A 17387-nucleotide genomic window follows, 5' to 3' on the forward strand; every position below is an offset into this window, starting at 1 on the left:
GGAGCTGCTGATGCCAAGCGCATCGAATATCCTACATCACGACAACAATGACGACAACGAACCGACGTTCAGGGACATTCCGATGACCAACGAGAAGTTGTAACGCCGTACATACGTGTTACCACAGACGACGAAGAATTCACCGCTTTAATTGACACTGGTGCGGACAGCTCGGTTATTAGGAAAGAGCTTGCGCCAACGGCAAAGAAACTTTTTGAACAGTGGACTGGGTTCCTCATTTGTACTGCTGGAGGTTGTACTGCTGGTAATTCCCGTTGACACATGCACCGCTCGAATAAATATTCGCGCATTTATGTACGTCGGGGTCTTCATTATTCTACCCAGTTTCACAAGGGACTCTATACTTCGCATGGACTTTCTACAGACGAATGTAGACATATTTAACCTGCAAAAATCAAGTGTGACGTTCTCTAGGGGAAAAGCCATAGGAAGCGATGCTGGCAACGAGAACTATACGGAAAACGACTTGCGCATCGCGATGACAGCATAACGGCACCGCCAAGAAGCTACCCACTGACCATGCTAACATGCAACGAATTCGACATCTATGAGGGAATCGCCGAGGCAGACTTTCCGTTAATACTTGCACGAAACATCTGCATTTCACGGGGCCTTGTCCAGCTTCGGAACGGACACTAATTAGTCCTGCTGACCAACTTCAGCAACGATTATCAGCACTTATTGCATTGCACAGCTGTAGCTTTCCTTCGTGAAATTGCTGCCCTCGCGCATGTCGCCTTGCTCGGAACTGCTTGGCCTAATTCACCGGAAGCAGCTACCCTCAGAAGGCGCATTTAAACTAACTCCGTTTTATCGGAAGGACAGAAACAGCAACTACTCGACCTTGCCAATGACTTCTCTACCCGCTTCTCTACAGCGTCTAAAGTACGGCACACCTCCGTTAAAAAACACCGCATTCCTACGGACGAGTCAGCATTAGTGTCGCGTTTCGCTTACGGAAATTGACGTTATAAAGCGCCAGGTTCAAGAAATGATCAATGAAGACGTGATTCAGCCGTCCATTAATCCATGGGCGTACACCGTCGTGTTTACAAGACGGACAACACACCACGCTTCTGTGTAAACTATCTACGGCTGAATCGTGTCAACAAAGGCGATGTTAATCCTCTGCCGCGAATCGATGCCGCTCTGGAGCTTCTACGCCCCGCCCAATTATTCATCTCTTTGGATCTGAAGTCAGAGTACTGGCAGGCCGAAGTAGATGAGCGCGGCCGCGAAATAGACTATTTGTGACACCTCAAGGATTATTAGAATTTAAAGTCCTACTATTCGGCCTGTGTTCGGCTCCTGTAACATTTCAGCGGATGATGGACACTGTTCTCTCTTGACTGAAATGGCAGACATGCATAGTCTACTTAGACAACGTTATGGTGTTTTCGAGAACACTATATGAACATCTAGAACGACTGTAGCACGCCCTCATCGCAATCAGCGAAGCAAATCTGACTATCAAGCCTGAGAAATGAAGTTTTGTATTTTAGGAGCTCCTTTCTCGGACCCGTAGTCAGCCCCCGCGGTGTTCGGCCAGAAAACGAGAAGCTAGCTGCCGTCGCAGAGTTCCTGCGTCCATGAGCGCAGCACGCCCTCATCGCAATCAGCGAAGCAAATCTGACTATAGAGGCTGAGAAATGCAATTTTGTATTTTAGGAGCTCCTTTCTCGGACACGTAGTCAGCCCCCGCGGTGTTCGGCTAGAAACCGAGAAGCTAGCTGCCGTCGCAGAGTTCCTGCGTCCAACTGACCAGGAGGCCGTTCAACGCTTCATAGGCCTCTGCGCTTACTACGGTCGTTTTGTCATAGGATTTTGGAGGATCGTCGAAGCATCACCGAGATTAACACGCCAAGATGTACCATTCGAGTGGACGGACGGGCAAGGGGCAGCCTTTACAGAATTTCTCAAGTGACTGCTAACCGCCCCCTACTGGCTCATTTCGACGACAAGGCTGATAGAGAAATTTACACAGATGCCAGCAGCGTGGGGCTCGTCCAGTGGCCAGACGGCGCCGAACTAGTTGTAGCCTACGCGAGCCGCAGCATGACAGAGGCGGAGGTCAACTATTCCACGGTTGAAAAGGAGTGTCGGACCTTTGTTTGTGCCATCGGCAAGTTGTGATCCTACCTGTGTGGCCGGAATTTTCGAGCAGTAATTGACCAACCACTCACTGTGCTGGCCTGTGGTAATAAGACACCCTCCAAGCTGCCTCGCTCGTTGGAGTCTCTGCCTTCAGGAGTACGACGTCACAGCGGTTTATCAATCCCGACAGAAGCACCACGACGCTGACTGCCTTGTACGAGCACCTATATTTATGAAGCCAAGCGATTTAGAGCAATACTTCCCATTTCTTGGTGTAGTAGACACTGTCGAGATGGCTGACTTCCGACGCGTAGACAGTGCATTACTTCCCCTCATCCTATACCTCCAGGGATCCGACGTTGTCCTACGACCGATGTCACGAGGACTGGCTTCTTACTGCCTCCGCTCTAGAGCTCCCTACAAAAATAACTTCGAAAACAGCCACAAAACGTTTCTTCTCGTCTTCCCAGATTCACTACGCAAAGAAGTGTTGCATGTCATGACAAGCCGTGTGCCGGACACGTAGACTTTGCCAGAATCTTGGCGCGCATACGCTAGAAGTATTACTGGCCACAGCTGTTCTCGTCCGTTCAGCGCTACGTGAGAAGCTGCCATGATTGTAAGCGGCGCAAAATTCTACCTTTGAAACCTTCTGGTCTTCTGAATCCCCTGGACCCTCCTTGAGCACCGTTTCAACAGGTTGGGATGGATGTTCTAGGCCCATTTGCTACGTCATCCGCAGGCAAGTAATGGATAGTCGTCACAGCGGACTACATAACGCGGTATGCTGAAACAAAAGCTTTACGCCGCTGAACCTCTACAGATGTCGCCATGTTCCTTGTCCCTGACATCGTATTACGCCACAGGGCCCTTTCAGTGCTCATAACAGATCGAGGGACGGCAATTACTGCTGACCAAATCCAGAAGATCGTCACGCTGACCCACAACAACCATCGGAAAATTACGGCCTATCACCCACAAACTAATAGATTTATCAAGCGCCTCAATAAAGCTATCACCAATATGATCTCGATGTACGTTGACGTAGAGCACAAGTTATGGGAGCAGATTCTACCATACCTGATATCCGCATACAATGTGGCTCTTCCGAAAACTACCTGATTTACCGCAGTTGAACTGGTTTTTGGGCACTGCTCAACACAACCGTTAGACGCCCGGTAGTCAACGAAACAAAAAGCAACAATGCTGACGGCATCGCACAGAAGGCCGAAGAAGTTCGACAGCTTGCTCGCGATCGCCTCCGCTTCTAGCTGACACCCGCCATTACCACAGTGGCCGAAGGAACATCCAGTACGAACCCGGCGACCACGTTCGGGGGGGGACACCTATCCGTCATCAGGGACTGTCGGAAAAGTTACTGCGCATATACTTTGGCCCTCTAAAAATGTTTATTTGGCAAAGCTCGGAGCAGCGCAACGTCGACAGTCAGCACAGGGACAGCTTCCAAGCAAGAGAGTCGTTGCCGAGCCAAAGCGCTCTAATCACTAGCGTTTTGATGCAGTAAGGCTGAACCCACTAGTGTCTCTGTTCTTCGCTAGAGTCACCCACGGGAGTGATAAGGGAGCCGCCCGCTGAACCAAGAGCTCGTTGCGATCAGCGGGTCATAGTAAGGCTTTAGACGGTCGACATGGACAATGTCTCGTCCATGGCGGCGCATGTCTAAAGATGACTCAACTGGTTCTATTGCACAGTTGACAGGAGATGCACGTTGGATGACAGGATAAGGACCTTCATACTTCGGAACCAGTTTCGGAGAGAGGCCAGGGACAGCGATGGGGCCTGAGGGTCACACGAGCGCTCTCGTATTGAAGGTGACGGTAAAAGTGGCGTCACCCGCGTCACCATGAATGCTCCTCTGGCGCTCTTGATCTTCGGAAGTAAAGGCGCGCGCGAGGTCACGGCACTCTTCTGCATTTCGGACCATGGCAGAAATAGGCACGCCCTCGGATGCGTCCGGCTGGTACGCCACAATTGTGTCAATGGTGTGCGAAAGATGCCCACCCTATAATAAGAAATAGGGTGAAAATGCAGTGGTGGTCTGCGTATCGGTGGTATGAGCGCCGGTTACGAAGGATAGGATGGCGTCCCAGTTCGTGTGGTCGGTGGCGACGTACATTAAAAGCATGTCGCAAGCGTACGATTGAAGTGTTCTGTGAGGCCAGTCGTTTGAGGGTGGTACGCCGTAGTTTTGCGATGAACAACGTGGCACTCTGAGAATGGCTTCAACTACTTCCGATAGGCAGACGCTTCCGGGATCGCTCCGCAGTTCTTCAGGCAGAATGCCGCAGAATGAATCCGCGAAGCAGGAATCTGGCAACGTCGCGCTTTGTAGCTGCCGGAAGGGCGCCTCTTTCGGCGTATCGTATGAAGTGATCGATTGCAAGAATTTCGCAGCGGTTACTAGCTGATGTTAAAGGAAGTGGTCCATACAGATCGATTCCAACGGACCCGAAAGGCCGGTTTGGGCAAGGTATAGGTTGTAGACCAGCTGGCGAGAGTTGTGGTGAAGATTTCCGGCGCTGGCAGTCGGGGCATGAGCGAACGAAATTTTGATCGTAGTTGTATATTCATTGCCAGTAGTAGCGTTGTCGGAGACGCTGGTGCATTTTGAAAAGTCCTGCGTGTGCAAAACGTGTATCAGAGTGGAACGATACGCAGATTTCAGAACGCAGGCTTTGAGGTGCTACTAATAACCTCTGGCAGCCGTCAGAGGTGTAATTGGGTCGGTGAAGCAGGTCGTCGCGAATGGCGAAATGGAGAGCTTGACGTCGGAACGCACGAGTGGTTGGCTGCCAGGACGGATTAGTAAGGAAGTCTGTAATGGAGGCCATCCAGGGGTCCGTGCGGTGCTCGAAAGTGATGGTCCCAATATCGATGCAAGAGATGCCAAGCTGGGATAGTGAGCAGCAGGCATTGTCGTCAGGCCAGGGAGAACTTGAGAGGGCGTCAGCGTCAGCATGCTGGCGTCTGTTGCGGTACAGTACGCGTATATCCTAATGCAGCAGACGATGTGCCCAGCGGGCGAGACGGCCTGAGGGATCCTTCAATAACGACAGCCAGCATAGTGCATGGTGGTCCGTGACCACATCAAATTGGTGACCACATAAATTGGGCCGGAATTTAGTAAGCGCCCACGTGACCGCCAGGTATTCTTTTCCGTGACGGTGTAATTGGTGTCTGCTTCAGTAAGCTTACGGCTTGCATGTGCCACAACATATTCAGGAAACCCTTGTTGGCGCTGCACTAGGATAGTACCGACTCCAACACCGCTGACATCTCTGTGTACCTCAATAGGCGCATTCGGGTCGTACTGGCGCAAAATGGGAGGAGACTTCAGCAATTGGCGGAGTTATGTGAACGCTTCGTCGCACTCGGCCGTCCACGAATGGAGCAGTCCGTTGCTTCCAAGGAGCTTCGTCAGGGGCGATAGGACGGCGCCGAAATTACGAATGAAGCGCTTAAAGTAGGAACACAAGCCTACGAAAGTGCGCATTTCTTTGACAGACGTCGGTTTGGGGAATTCGGCGACGGCACGAAGTTTAGCTGGATTGGGGAGGGTTCCATCCTTCGAGACGACGTAACCTAATATTGTGTTCTGCCATGCTGCAAATCGGCACTTGTTTAAGGTCAGTTATGAGCCCACGTTTGTTAGGCACGCAAAAGAACACGCCAGAGGCCACACAACCAGTGCACAACCCATACAAGGTCGTAAGGTGCCTCAGCGACGTGAACTACGAGGTCATCCATCAGCGTACTACTTTAGGCTCGTGTCGACGACGGCCACGAGCGGAGATTGTCCACGTAGTACGGATCAAACCGTACTACGCCCTCGAAGAACTGCCCCTCTGATAAACTTTCTCCCGTGCGCTCTCTTGCCCTTTACTCAATTCAATCAGCGACCGGAACGGTCGGTTTTTCCGTGGGGAGAAATGACGCGAAGTAAGGTGCCCACTACAAGCACCGACCGCTAGAGAGAAGAAGATGAAGGGGGAAGTCGTTAGAGGGGGGGGGGAGGGGATGAAGGGCTTTGCGGTGTCCGCATCATTAAAGAAGGCTGTTTTGTTTCTGTCTTAGTTATCTTCGTGACAATATGACGAATGACTCAAGATTCATTGTTCATTACAATATTCTTATTGGTGCTTGTTGCATATGTCATGACATTTGTTGTCATGATTAGGCTATCCCATGTTGCACCTTGCCTTCTGCGTATGCCCGCTTTGGCAACCAGCGACACTCTCTCAGTGCAAACACATCACAGTTCAGCTGTTCTCTATAGCCTGGTCATTCACCCGCATATTATTGTGAGGAAGCCGCGGAATTTTAAAAATTACAAAAGCATGAGCAAGTTCTCTGCGGATGGACGGGCGGATCTATAAAACCATGGATCGGTGCCTGTAGTGGGCAGCTTACTTTGCGTCATTACTCCCCACGTGAAAAGCGACCGTCCCTGTCGCTAATTGAATTCAGTAAACGGCCAGAGAGGGCGCGAATGAAAGTTGTTATTGTCTTTGAAGTGGCACGATGGTTAGTTACACCAAGCTCTTGCTTTAAGTAATTCCTCTAGGCCTGTTCGCGCCTCCTAATATCCGTCGTCATTGCTGGTGATTCATTATAGAAGAAAGTATTTACTATTATAATAATGATATTATTTACCATTGTACTCAATGCCACCAAAAGAGAGAAAAACATAATATATCCTTCACTAGCAATCCCCTCTCTGAGCTAACCAGAGACATACTGGTCAAACATGTACTGTTCTTTTCACATTGTTTTCCCCAAGCTTTGCGCCACCAATGCTCCAATTGCTTTTTACAAAACACGGTTCATTCTTTTATTAGGATGGCAATTATATGGACACTCCAGGCACACATCTGGCGTCAGCGTTGACATCGGTGTGGTGATACGTATAAAGTCGAAGGGCAAGATGACCGTCACCGCATGGCCTACGCTGTATGTGCGAGTGAAAGCGTGTGAGGCGAGCCGACAATAGCGGCATAATGAGGCTCAATCTCGCCCGCGAGAAAGAGACGAAAGTGGGGAGGAAGCGCGCCATCTTCCGTCGCATGCGAGGCACCGAACTTTTCAAGGCACCAGGAGGAGCGAGAGAGGAAGCGGCGTTCTACTCCTGGCGCAACTGCGTATATAGCGGCTGCACGCAGTCGCGGGGCCGTATATTTAAAGCGATCTGCGTTCGGAGCAACGTCTTGGCGCGTCGATGGCTCCTAGCTTTGTGCGTTCTGTGTGTTCTCGGCGCTCAGTTTGCGCCGAAGCGATAAGCAGCACCAGAGCCACTTCAGTCGCTGTTGCTGCCGCACAGTGTTTTGACAGGGAGTGTCCGCGGTCATCGAATGTGAAATGCTCATGTTTGCTTGCCGCGCTGATACCGTGCTCATTAAATTTAGATACCAAGCCAATGATTACAAGCTAATGCAGCCGATAAAGGCATTCTCCTTACTTCATATAGAGATCCGCTAATTGGCTATTTGAATCTATGCTTCGCCTTTCGGGTGAAACTTCACTTTTGGTTTCATTCACATTTTTATTTACAACTTGCGTATTGTACTGCAAGGATGCTGTTTCCAGCGGAGAAAAAGGTATGAAAATCGTTTTGACAGCTGTAAGGAATCGTATTTTTTTCACGTCTATCCAATATCCTCGTTCCATTACCCTGCAAGCGACTTGCCACTATATGCGAGATTGAGACTGAGAGATTTTAAGGATACTCACTAACAATGACGGTCTGTCGGCGTCCTCGACAACGACCCAGAAGATGCGGACCGCCGCCAACATGAGCGCCTGTGACAGCCTGACCATGTCGGGGGCCTGGTTAGCGCGCCGGTACGTCGGTGTCACCACGTACACCGTTGGGCCTTCGGTGGAGGAGCGCGCATCGACGTCTTTGTAAACTCCTGTCTCGCACCACGACGATGGCAGAGGTACTATAGGCGCTGCACACATCAGAACCGCTAGATTGTCGACAATTAAAATGCAATATAGCATGCAATACAATATAATACAGCGCGAGTGCGTCTTTATGGTTCGCTTGATGCATACTTATCCGTTTTGAGGGCGGTCTATGCCGAAAGCCATTGATATTTGACCTGTTAGTTCGCGAAGTATAAGAATAGCAAAGGCAGACATCAGTATACGCACGCTTGCTGTTAACATACAAAATAATTGCAGCAAGAAAACACTATTCTCGGCCCATTTAACATAGTCGTTATTACGCTAGGACTATTCGTAAGAGCAGGTCTTAGCCAATAGTGACGTTGGATGTAAGCGACGGTAACGGGCGTTTAGGAAACAGCAGATACAAACTTTCTGAATGAGGCTCCTGGCCTTCCACAAATATAAAGAAAATATTATGATTTCGATACCAATAGTTCTCTTAGGGGTTCGCACCAGTCTCGGAGCACCGACTCAGACATACGTCAAGTGAAACAGCACACGTTCCGTTGTAAAAGTGCCTATATGCATATGCGTGCACAAAAAAAAAAAAAAAAAAACGGCGGCAGCTTGGTGTTCTGCAGTGAAGACACATTTAAGCAATGCTCAGCGGTGTGATTGGTTGTGGACGTTTCTCCTCATCTCAAACAAGTTACTGGAATTTCAATTTCTCGATCGCAAGCTGAGAGGTTGGTGCGTGTAATGAGTCACCTTGTGTATTTGCGCCTGGAGAACACTCACGCCTAATTTTGGTATGAACCTCGTGGAAAAGGCTTTCTTCTCAGCTTTCGAACATATTTGCTTCAAAAGCGCTTAAGATGTAGCTACACGTAAAAATTGTAAATTCATTGTGGCGGAAACAGTAGCCATGTTTTCCCAAATGATCTGAAGTTAGATCCAATTTCTCGTTTTCTTAATATGCCAATAAATGTGACAAATTCTTACATGTCACTTATGATTACAAATGAAAGTAGAACCCGACGGAACTATTGTAAGACTAGATTTGTTATACTGCCTATCTCTACAACTCAATAAAAATCTTGTACCTGCAAGCAATTTTTGGTTCTTCGCCGAAACATTAAAGAGCACTTACGTGACTGGAACTTTTTTTCAGCTCAGATACTTTGGAGAAACCTCACTGACGCAATCCCTAACCCGACCAATTCTTTTTCAGAGATTGGACGATTGTCACTTTTTGTATCTGTGACGTTTCCTTTGGAATGACTATACGGTAATCAACAGCAACTCATCCTATGCAGTCCGCTCTCAATGAAAGCAAGAGACTTCCTTTGTTCCTGGCCCTTGTTTTCTTGCTTTCTTTTTGGAGACGTCTGCCAATATTTTTGTTACCAAATTGCGCGCTCTCAGTTGCTTGAATAATTTCACTTTTCGTCCTTTCGCCATTCATGGCTAGAATTACTCAGCAATCAAACTGCATCTGCAGTCCCACATTCTGCGGCGGATTTCCACATGCACGTCTATCCTGCGCCTTGTATGAAAACCTTGTTTGTGCAGCTTCTCGCGTCGTTTAGTTCTCCGCGTAGCAGGAAAAGTTCCAGTGGGAGGGTTTTTCTGTCATTGTTTGCGTTTATGCCTATTCGAGATCCAAGCAAGAAGTTGACAAAAGTGATAACCAGGGTGGAACAAGGAACGTCCCTGGAGCCAATGTTGAGTGAGAAGTTCTAGAATGGCGTTTGCGAACTAACGTAAGCCCCTTACGTACGTCAAGAAATAGCCTTTTGCTGACCGCAAGAGCTCTGAAACTGGAACTAAACTGAAAATATATTTTTCAAGAACATCAGAAAATATATGTACAAAGAATATTTGGACCGATAGCCTAAAATGGCTAGCGGCCGGTCCAGTGCAATATACAACAAATATGCACAGGTCAGCTAGCGGATATCTATCATGCAAAAAATACCAAGAAATATATACATTCATTTGTAAATATACATGTATATATATATATATATATATATATATATATATATATATATATATATATATATATATATATCTAGTCATATCATAAGAGTCCAACAAACACTGACACCAAGGACAACATAGGGGAAATTACTTGTGCTTTATAAATGAAATAAAGACACGATAAGTTAAAGGTCATTAAAGTGGATGAAAAAACAACTTGCCGCAGGTGGGAACCGAACCCACAACCTTCGCATTTCGCGTGCGATGCTCTACCAATTGAGCTACCGCGGCGCCGTTTTCCCATCCACTTTCTTGGGTATTTATGTGTTCTAGTAGAACCCTGGGAGTGTTAGCCAGCGCCACCACTCACAGACCTTGGTGGCGGACGTGGAACGTTCTTTTTGCCGCAGGCGTCACGAGAACGTGAACTTTTTGGGTGAAGTCAACTGGTCAATAAACCCACATATATTACCTGAAGGTATCAATGTTGCCGGAGTCGAGACCCTCGTTATGTAATAAACGAGAAGAAAGGGGGTTAACAGAGGGGCTCGATTTTTATTATTCATATCATAAGAAGCCAACAAACACTGACACCAAGGACAACATAGGGGAAATTACTTGTGCTTTATAAATGAAATAAAGAAACGATAAGTCAAAGGTCATTAAAGTGGATGAAAAAACAACTTGCCGCAGGCGCGAACCGAACCCACAACCTTCGCATTTCGCGTGCGATGCTCTACCAATTGAGCTACCGCGGCGCCGTTTTCCCATCCACTTTCTTGGGTATTTATGTGTCCTAGTAGAACCCTGGGAGTGTTAGCCAGCGCCACCACTCACAGACCTTGGTGGCGGACGTGGAACGTTCTTTTTGCCGCAGGCGTTGGTTGTGGGTTCGGTTCCCCCCCTGCGGCAAGTTGTTTTTTCATCCACTTTAATGACCTTAACTTATCGTTTCTTTATTTCATTTAGAAAGCACAAGTAATTTCCCCTATGTTGTCCTTGGTGTCAGTGCTTGTTGGCTTCTTATGATATGACTAATAAAAATCGAGCCCCTCTGTTAACCCCCTTTCTTCTCGTTTATATATATATATATATATATATATATATATATATATATATATATATATATATATATATATATATATATATATATATATATATATATCCTGTCGCCCCGTCGCTCTGTACAACTGGGTTTTTGTTTGGTGCGCGTCAGTTGACCACCCTAATGAAATTAGCATAATAACCCTGCACTGCAATCCAACTTTGATGAGCAGCTGTCTAAATACCATGACGTGATTCTCTTTAAAGAAGAGAGAATGTCCAGCGGCTGCTTTCAAAGCCGTATCGCTCATCAAAACAGTCTGACACTCGCCCCATCAGGCCACGCCCGATAGCCTAGAAATGCCGCATAGCACGCTTGACAGCTTCAATCGGGCAAGCGAGCGGTTTGAAATGCTAGGCACGTGGCATGGTAACAAATTACTGGTAACAGTGAAAGCGACCGCTCTTCCCGTTCACAATAAAAATAAAGTACTAAAGTTCTGTGCCTGAAAAAGGAGCCTATGCGATCGTTCCGTAGTTGATTCGAAATCAGACGTGCTGGAACTCAATTATAGAATGCTAGCGGGACGTAACTGGCTGGGAGTGGCAGGCCGTATTTTATAAAGCCTTCGCTGCGACGTTAGAACGTATAGACGCTGTTGTGTATAGATCTGCTCTGAGACGTGGGTGTACTAATGGCGTTAAAATTATAAACCTATTTATCCCACCACAGATTGTAAATAAATGCATATTCGGGAAAACCGTGCGACGCTACATAAACGCTAATCTCTAACGTTAGGAGTCCTCGTGAGATTGGTTTTGTCTAAATTTTTCGGTGTGCTCGTAAAACTGTTCGACTGTGAACGAGGAAGCACTTGACGGCTACGGTCCCTCTATACGCTTCTCATCAATGAGAATTAAAGTACAAGGTTTCAAATGACGAATGAACGACCAGCGCCTACTGCGGTGAGGCCTCCTGTATATAGTCATCAAAGCACTTGCGCGCCAAGGCGGCGTCTCTTGTTAGGCTTGTTAGCGCCAGAACAGGCATCGCCTCTTAATAAAATGTATTTAGCAGGTCCTACGCACTGCTGGAAGCGATATAATTCGAAGCATGTAGCAGGTCCGTGGTAATCCAGCATTGCTCGGCTTTCCGCCAACCATTACTATGGGAACCAGCGTGTTTGGGCAAAGTCAGTAGTAATGAGCGTGGGTCGCGAACTTATGGATGTGTGAGTACCACGACGACCACGCCGAAGAAGGTTTATGACAGCAAAGAAAGCTCCAGTTTGTACGCTAGTTGTTCGATGTGAGCGTGAGACATGGCGATTGTTGTGTTCTAGGAGGGTAGCGGACGAGCATAAGTGACAGAAACAGGGATTTCTACATCATCAGCAACTACTTGTTATACAAACGTACGTACTCATGGCTAGGTCCTGGAGTGTATGCTAAAAGGGCGATGGCATAGTACTCCAGCGAAGGAATGTTAAAACAGTTATCATTGGTGATCTTGAAGCTGGTATAATGCAGGACCGTTTTTACGTAGGGTAAACTGGTACGTGGAAAATGGTGGGGAAATTAGGCCGGTCGAGAATATAGTCCAGTCTACGACGGTGCCTCAAATCGCGAGCTGTGACAAGGTAAGAAGACGGTAAAGCGGCACGTTGCAAACGCACCGGCTCTTTCAAAGAGCCTTGGGAACGAGAGATGTACGCGTGCGATCATGGCCTAGTTCTGTTGAAGTGCATAAATCTCGGAGCGGTGTTGCTCAGTAGGTGCCACGTATGCGAACTGTACTGAATATGAAACCTGTCAAATTTCAACAAGTGGAGGTCACGTTTGGCTGGCGTTTGTCGTTTGTTGTAATTTCTTAGGCATTTCCGCTCGGGTTTACTCATGTTCACGGAGTCCTACCTGCAATAAAGAGAGAAAAAGGCCACAATTTCCTAGTGGTTGCAGCGCTGTACGCGACAGCAGCGGTTTCATTCTACCATGGGTCACACATTATTCTTGTTTCATTAAATGAAGACGAGACAAAAATACACGTACCAAAAAGTGCCACGAATGCGGCAAAGAATGGCTCGCAATAAATAACGTTAAAACATTACCAAGCTATGTACTCGAAGATATATAACAGGAAAAGACACCTTTTTCATTTATGCTTTCCTGCCGCGAAGAATAACTAACAATGCTGAATTCGAATCAAGGTGGGCGTCCTCGACTCTGCCATGTTGTGAATTACTACCCCGCTTATCAATAATTTTTTTCCGAGCCTGGGCTCACAATTGTAGCTAGAGTAGTAGTCCGAGGTGCCCTTCCCAGCTGTTTGTGCATTGGTATTTTTGACCTGCTATTGTATAGCCGTATACATGGGTACTATGCAGTGAAGCTTTAAGGCACGTGGCCTTTAAAATTAGCGTTGTCAAACATGTCGGTGGCCATGTCTCTCGCTTCAGTGCGATTTGACCTGATGATTGCACTCTCAAAATTCTTCATGTTTTTTTAAGTGATGATAGGAGCTTGTGCTTTTTGTAAACGTATCTAAACCCGACATGTGCCCGTCTGGCGTGCACATCTTGTGAAATTGTTCGGCCACTGTGGATTTCGTATACCTGTCGACACAAGTCGCCTTGGAAAGGCATGGAAAAAACAAACATCAGTAGAGGCCCTACCGTCCCATGCCTTAAACCAGAAATGCACATATCTCCGTTTTAAGCCTACAATCTCCGTTTTAAGTCTACAATCAACAGTCCGGAACAGATGGGCGAGGGCTCCAAACTTACACGGCGACAAGTGCACGCTGATGACGAACGTGAGAACGAAGTGTACAACAAACACTCCTGAAAGAGCTTTATTAAAGCGGGCGCACCCCTGTATTTTTCTGTGCCACGTTGAACAAGGCGGGGAAAATTCACACCATGAATGCATGACAGCCTGTGTTGCTGGTTGACACTCACAGCTCACAGACAAAAACCACAGTTTTCAAGCTCACACACCAGACTTCGCTTGCCTCGCGAGCCGAAAGTGCTCATATAAAGGCGTGACCGAAAGCTGTTATCTCAATTTTTTTGAGGCCGAGAGCGGCGAGACTTTCACGGGTGCGGTTGTTATATAAACGGGGACTTTTGTACTACCAGTCCTAATGATTTCTTGCGGAGAACAATACGTCACTTCCATCACACTATCTACAACACAGCTGGGCTGGCGCTGAGCTCGCCTAAGCTTTCCTGACAGCATGCCGGAAAGGCAGTACGGTTGCCAAAGGGGTTGGCTTAGCTTAGACAAATTTGACACGAGGAACCAGGTGGCGTCATATCTTTAGCGTTTTCTTTAGATTTACTTTCCCGTAGGCTAAACGAAATTTCTTCGGCGGATGCGCAGCGAAGTGTCCTTCAAAGGAATTGCATTTAGCGTTCGTAAAGAGCCGAGCGTTATTTTAGTCAAGTTAACTACAGACAGCATGTGGCAACTACCCTTAAAAGATTATTGACGTGGAATTTTCGACAACGTACCGTTTTGTTTAAATGAAGTACTAAGCCTCCAAATTCCAGCAAAAAATACCGTAAAGCCTCAGAACGCCCAAATAGGTTATTAGTAATACTACTGCAACTTTAGGTTTTGTTTTGCAGGAGGTTAATCTGTCATGACGGCTCGGCTGAGAATTAGGTAACGTGGGAAGAGGACATCACATGCTTTGACACTCGCTGCGGCTAAGCGGCCCTCGTAAGCGGCTATTCGTTGTGAGAGGGCGAATGTTGCAGCCCAGCATATAAGTGAGCAAGCCGGAGCGAGTGTCAGAATACCATTATGACCTGATCCCATGTGACCATATTTTACACCATGACTTTGCGACTCAGTAGAAACGAAACAAAATTCAGCCTTATAAACGCTAGTATACTGAGTTATTTAGGGTGCTCCCGGACCTGCGACTCTTTTTTCTTTCTGTAGTGCTTAGGAGTTGCGGACGTTCATTTCACGCAAACCTTGAAGAGTCAAATATCATGTAAGTAGGTATTTTAAGCATATGCTCTAAATTTATCAAGTATTCACACTGAGCGCGGCAGTAAATGTGTACTGCACACCCAAAATGGGAGCGTTGCAGCGAAAATTACGTATGTTGTGTGTCTTGCGGCTTGATTTCAATGTGTCATTATACTCAATGCTTGTGCAAGTGCGAGTATCGTATTTTTTAAAAATTATCTAGTGTTTAAAAGGCATGGTTGGAGCTACAAATCTAATTTTAAGAGAAAACAACATGCAAGAGAAAGGTGCCTCTTACCGTAGATCAGCAGTAGCAGGATAAAGCCAGTGGCTGTGGAGGCGCCGAACTTGAGCCATGTTCTTCGGCGCAGGCCATAACATTCGTGGGCTGCAAAGTGCAAGGTGGGTTGCGCGGGGTGGTAAGGCGGAGAGAAGTTTGCTTTCGCTATTGTGTAATAGAGTAGTATCATGCACTTCGAGAGAGCGAATGCAGTGAAAAACGCTACGTGCATTGGACGTGAGACGTCGTGAACAGTTCCATTTTCTTCGTACGTTTTATGTTAATTGAAGCTGGACTGGCGGTAAGAATCCTATGCGGTACTTAGGTCATCATTACCTTGTCTGTGTTGCAGTTACACGTTAAATAGCTTGTTTTCTTTTGGGAAGCGAAAAAAGCGGCGCTGTCATCGCCAATTTCATGGACAGCAGCACATTAGCACAGAAAAGAAAAGTGTGTTAACTAATAAAAACATACAATAACAACGGAACTGAACCATAAATGCTGGTTTGATTTGTTTTCAAACAATGGTGATTGGCCAAAGAGCAAGCAATTCTATCAGCGTGTATTTTTCTTGAACACCAAAAATATATTTGACTGTTGGTAAGCGAAAAAAAGTTCAGAAATGAAAAGCAAGCCCCGGATTTTTGAGACTCACTAATTTAAAGACATAAAAGTCAGTAACTGAATTTGGATCCTGCTTTTTTACGTGTCAAAACTAAGATTTCATTAGGAGGCACGCCGTAGAACTCCAGATTAATTTTGACTACCTGGGGATTTTCAACGTGCCCCCTCATGCACTGGACGCTGCCACTTTTTGCAGTTCGCCCCCATCAAAATGGGGCCAGAGCGGCCGCGATCTTGTGCTTAGCAGCCCGACACCATAGCCGCTAAGCCACCGCGGCAGGTAAAGTAAGCAAGGAGCAAAATATTTTGGAAAATTTGCAAAGTAATTGTTTTGTGTCTACCACAAACTTGTCGATTGGAATGCCGTATTTCGTGGGACAGAAGCCTAGAATCACCAGCCGTGGTTGCTTGGTGGCTTTAGTGTTGCGCTGTTAAGCGAGGTTACTGAGTCAAATCCCGGCCACGGCAGTTGCATTTCGATGGGGAAAAAACGCAGAAATACCCGTACACTATGTTTTCGCTGCACATTAAAGAGCCCCAGGTGGTTACAAGTAATCTGAAATCCCCCTACTGCGTGGCTTATAATCATATAGTGTTTTCTGGCACGCAAATCACCATAATTTCATTTTTTAAGTCCAGAATCTTTGCCGCAAGGAAAGAATAGATGACGAAGTTAGCTATAGCCCAAGATAGTGAAACGTTAGAAGCTTTTATTACCTTTAAAATTGGTACAGCATAGAGAAATGCTCGCTAGTCTAAGGTACATTAAAAATGACACAGAGGAGACACAGGCGCACCAGACCTGTGTAAACAAAATATAATGTCGAAATAGTGCAGTTCAGTTTAGTACGTGATACCTCCAATTGTCTTAAGACGCACCAATTTTTGTTCTAGGGGAAACAGAAATGATGTAAATCAAAAGATGGTTGCAAAGTATATTTAGCGGAATATTGACGTATCGGGAACTTTGTCTGCCTAGTCGGTTTGGAGTAAATCGATTGATCATGATGGCGATGATGATAATGACGTAAAAATCTTTCGCATATACCCACTTACTGGGATTAATTAAGCACTACTTGCTGTAGTTCCTCACCTTCGTCTCATCCAACAGCTATGCGGCTCATGCGCAGGATGAGGCATTGGTGAATATTCCACCCATACTACGAAATAAACTTTCAGGACTGATATACAGTAAGGGTTCTGGATAGGTAAATTACATGCTGACGTGTAACCAAATCGACCAAGTGTAGTATACTTATTCAACATTTGAAAAGTAAAAGAAAAAATACAGACGAAAGCGATGCAAATTTAGAAGGCCAATATCTTTGACGCAGTAAAAACATCCCAGACGGTGGAGCAGACATTGTTGTTGCTTGGTTACTCAGCCTATTCTCCACCAACAAGGAGTAGATTATCCAAAGTCTATCGCCCGTCTAAGAAAGGGAAGTTC

General features: G+C 46.6%; 1 protein-coding gene across 2 annotated transcripts in view; it reads right to left on the minus strand.

The window, feature by feature from the left end:
- LOC142579981 (galactosylgalactosylxylosylprotein 3-beta-glucuronosyltransferase S-like) overlaps nt 1–17387 on the minus strand; it is a 43412-nt gene that overhangs the window by 20250 nt on the left and 5775 nt on the right. For both annotated transcript variants that reach the window (XM_075690678.1, XM_075690679.1), the window contains 2 exons: nt 15332–15421; nt 7864–8084 (listed from right to left, as the gene is read on the minus strand). In XM_075690678.1, coding sequence (XP_075546793.1) covers nt 7864–8084; nt 15332–15421 — 311 coding nt within the window. The remainder of the gene's footprint in view (nt 1–7863; nt 8085–15331; nt 15422–17387) is intronic.

Source organism: Dermacentor variabilis, chromosome 4 (assembly GCF_050947875.1).
Source record: "Dermacentor variabilis isolate Ectoservices chromosome 4, ASM5094787v1, whole genome shotgun sequence".
Lineage (NCBI taxonomy): Eukaryota > Metazoa > Arthropoda > Arachnida > Ixodida > Ixodidae > Dermacentor > Dermacentor variabilis.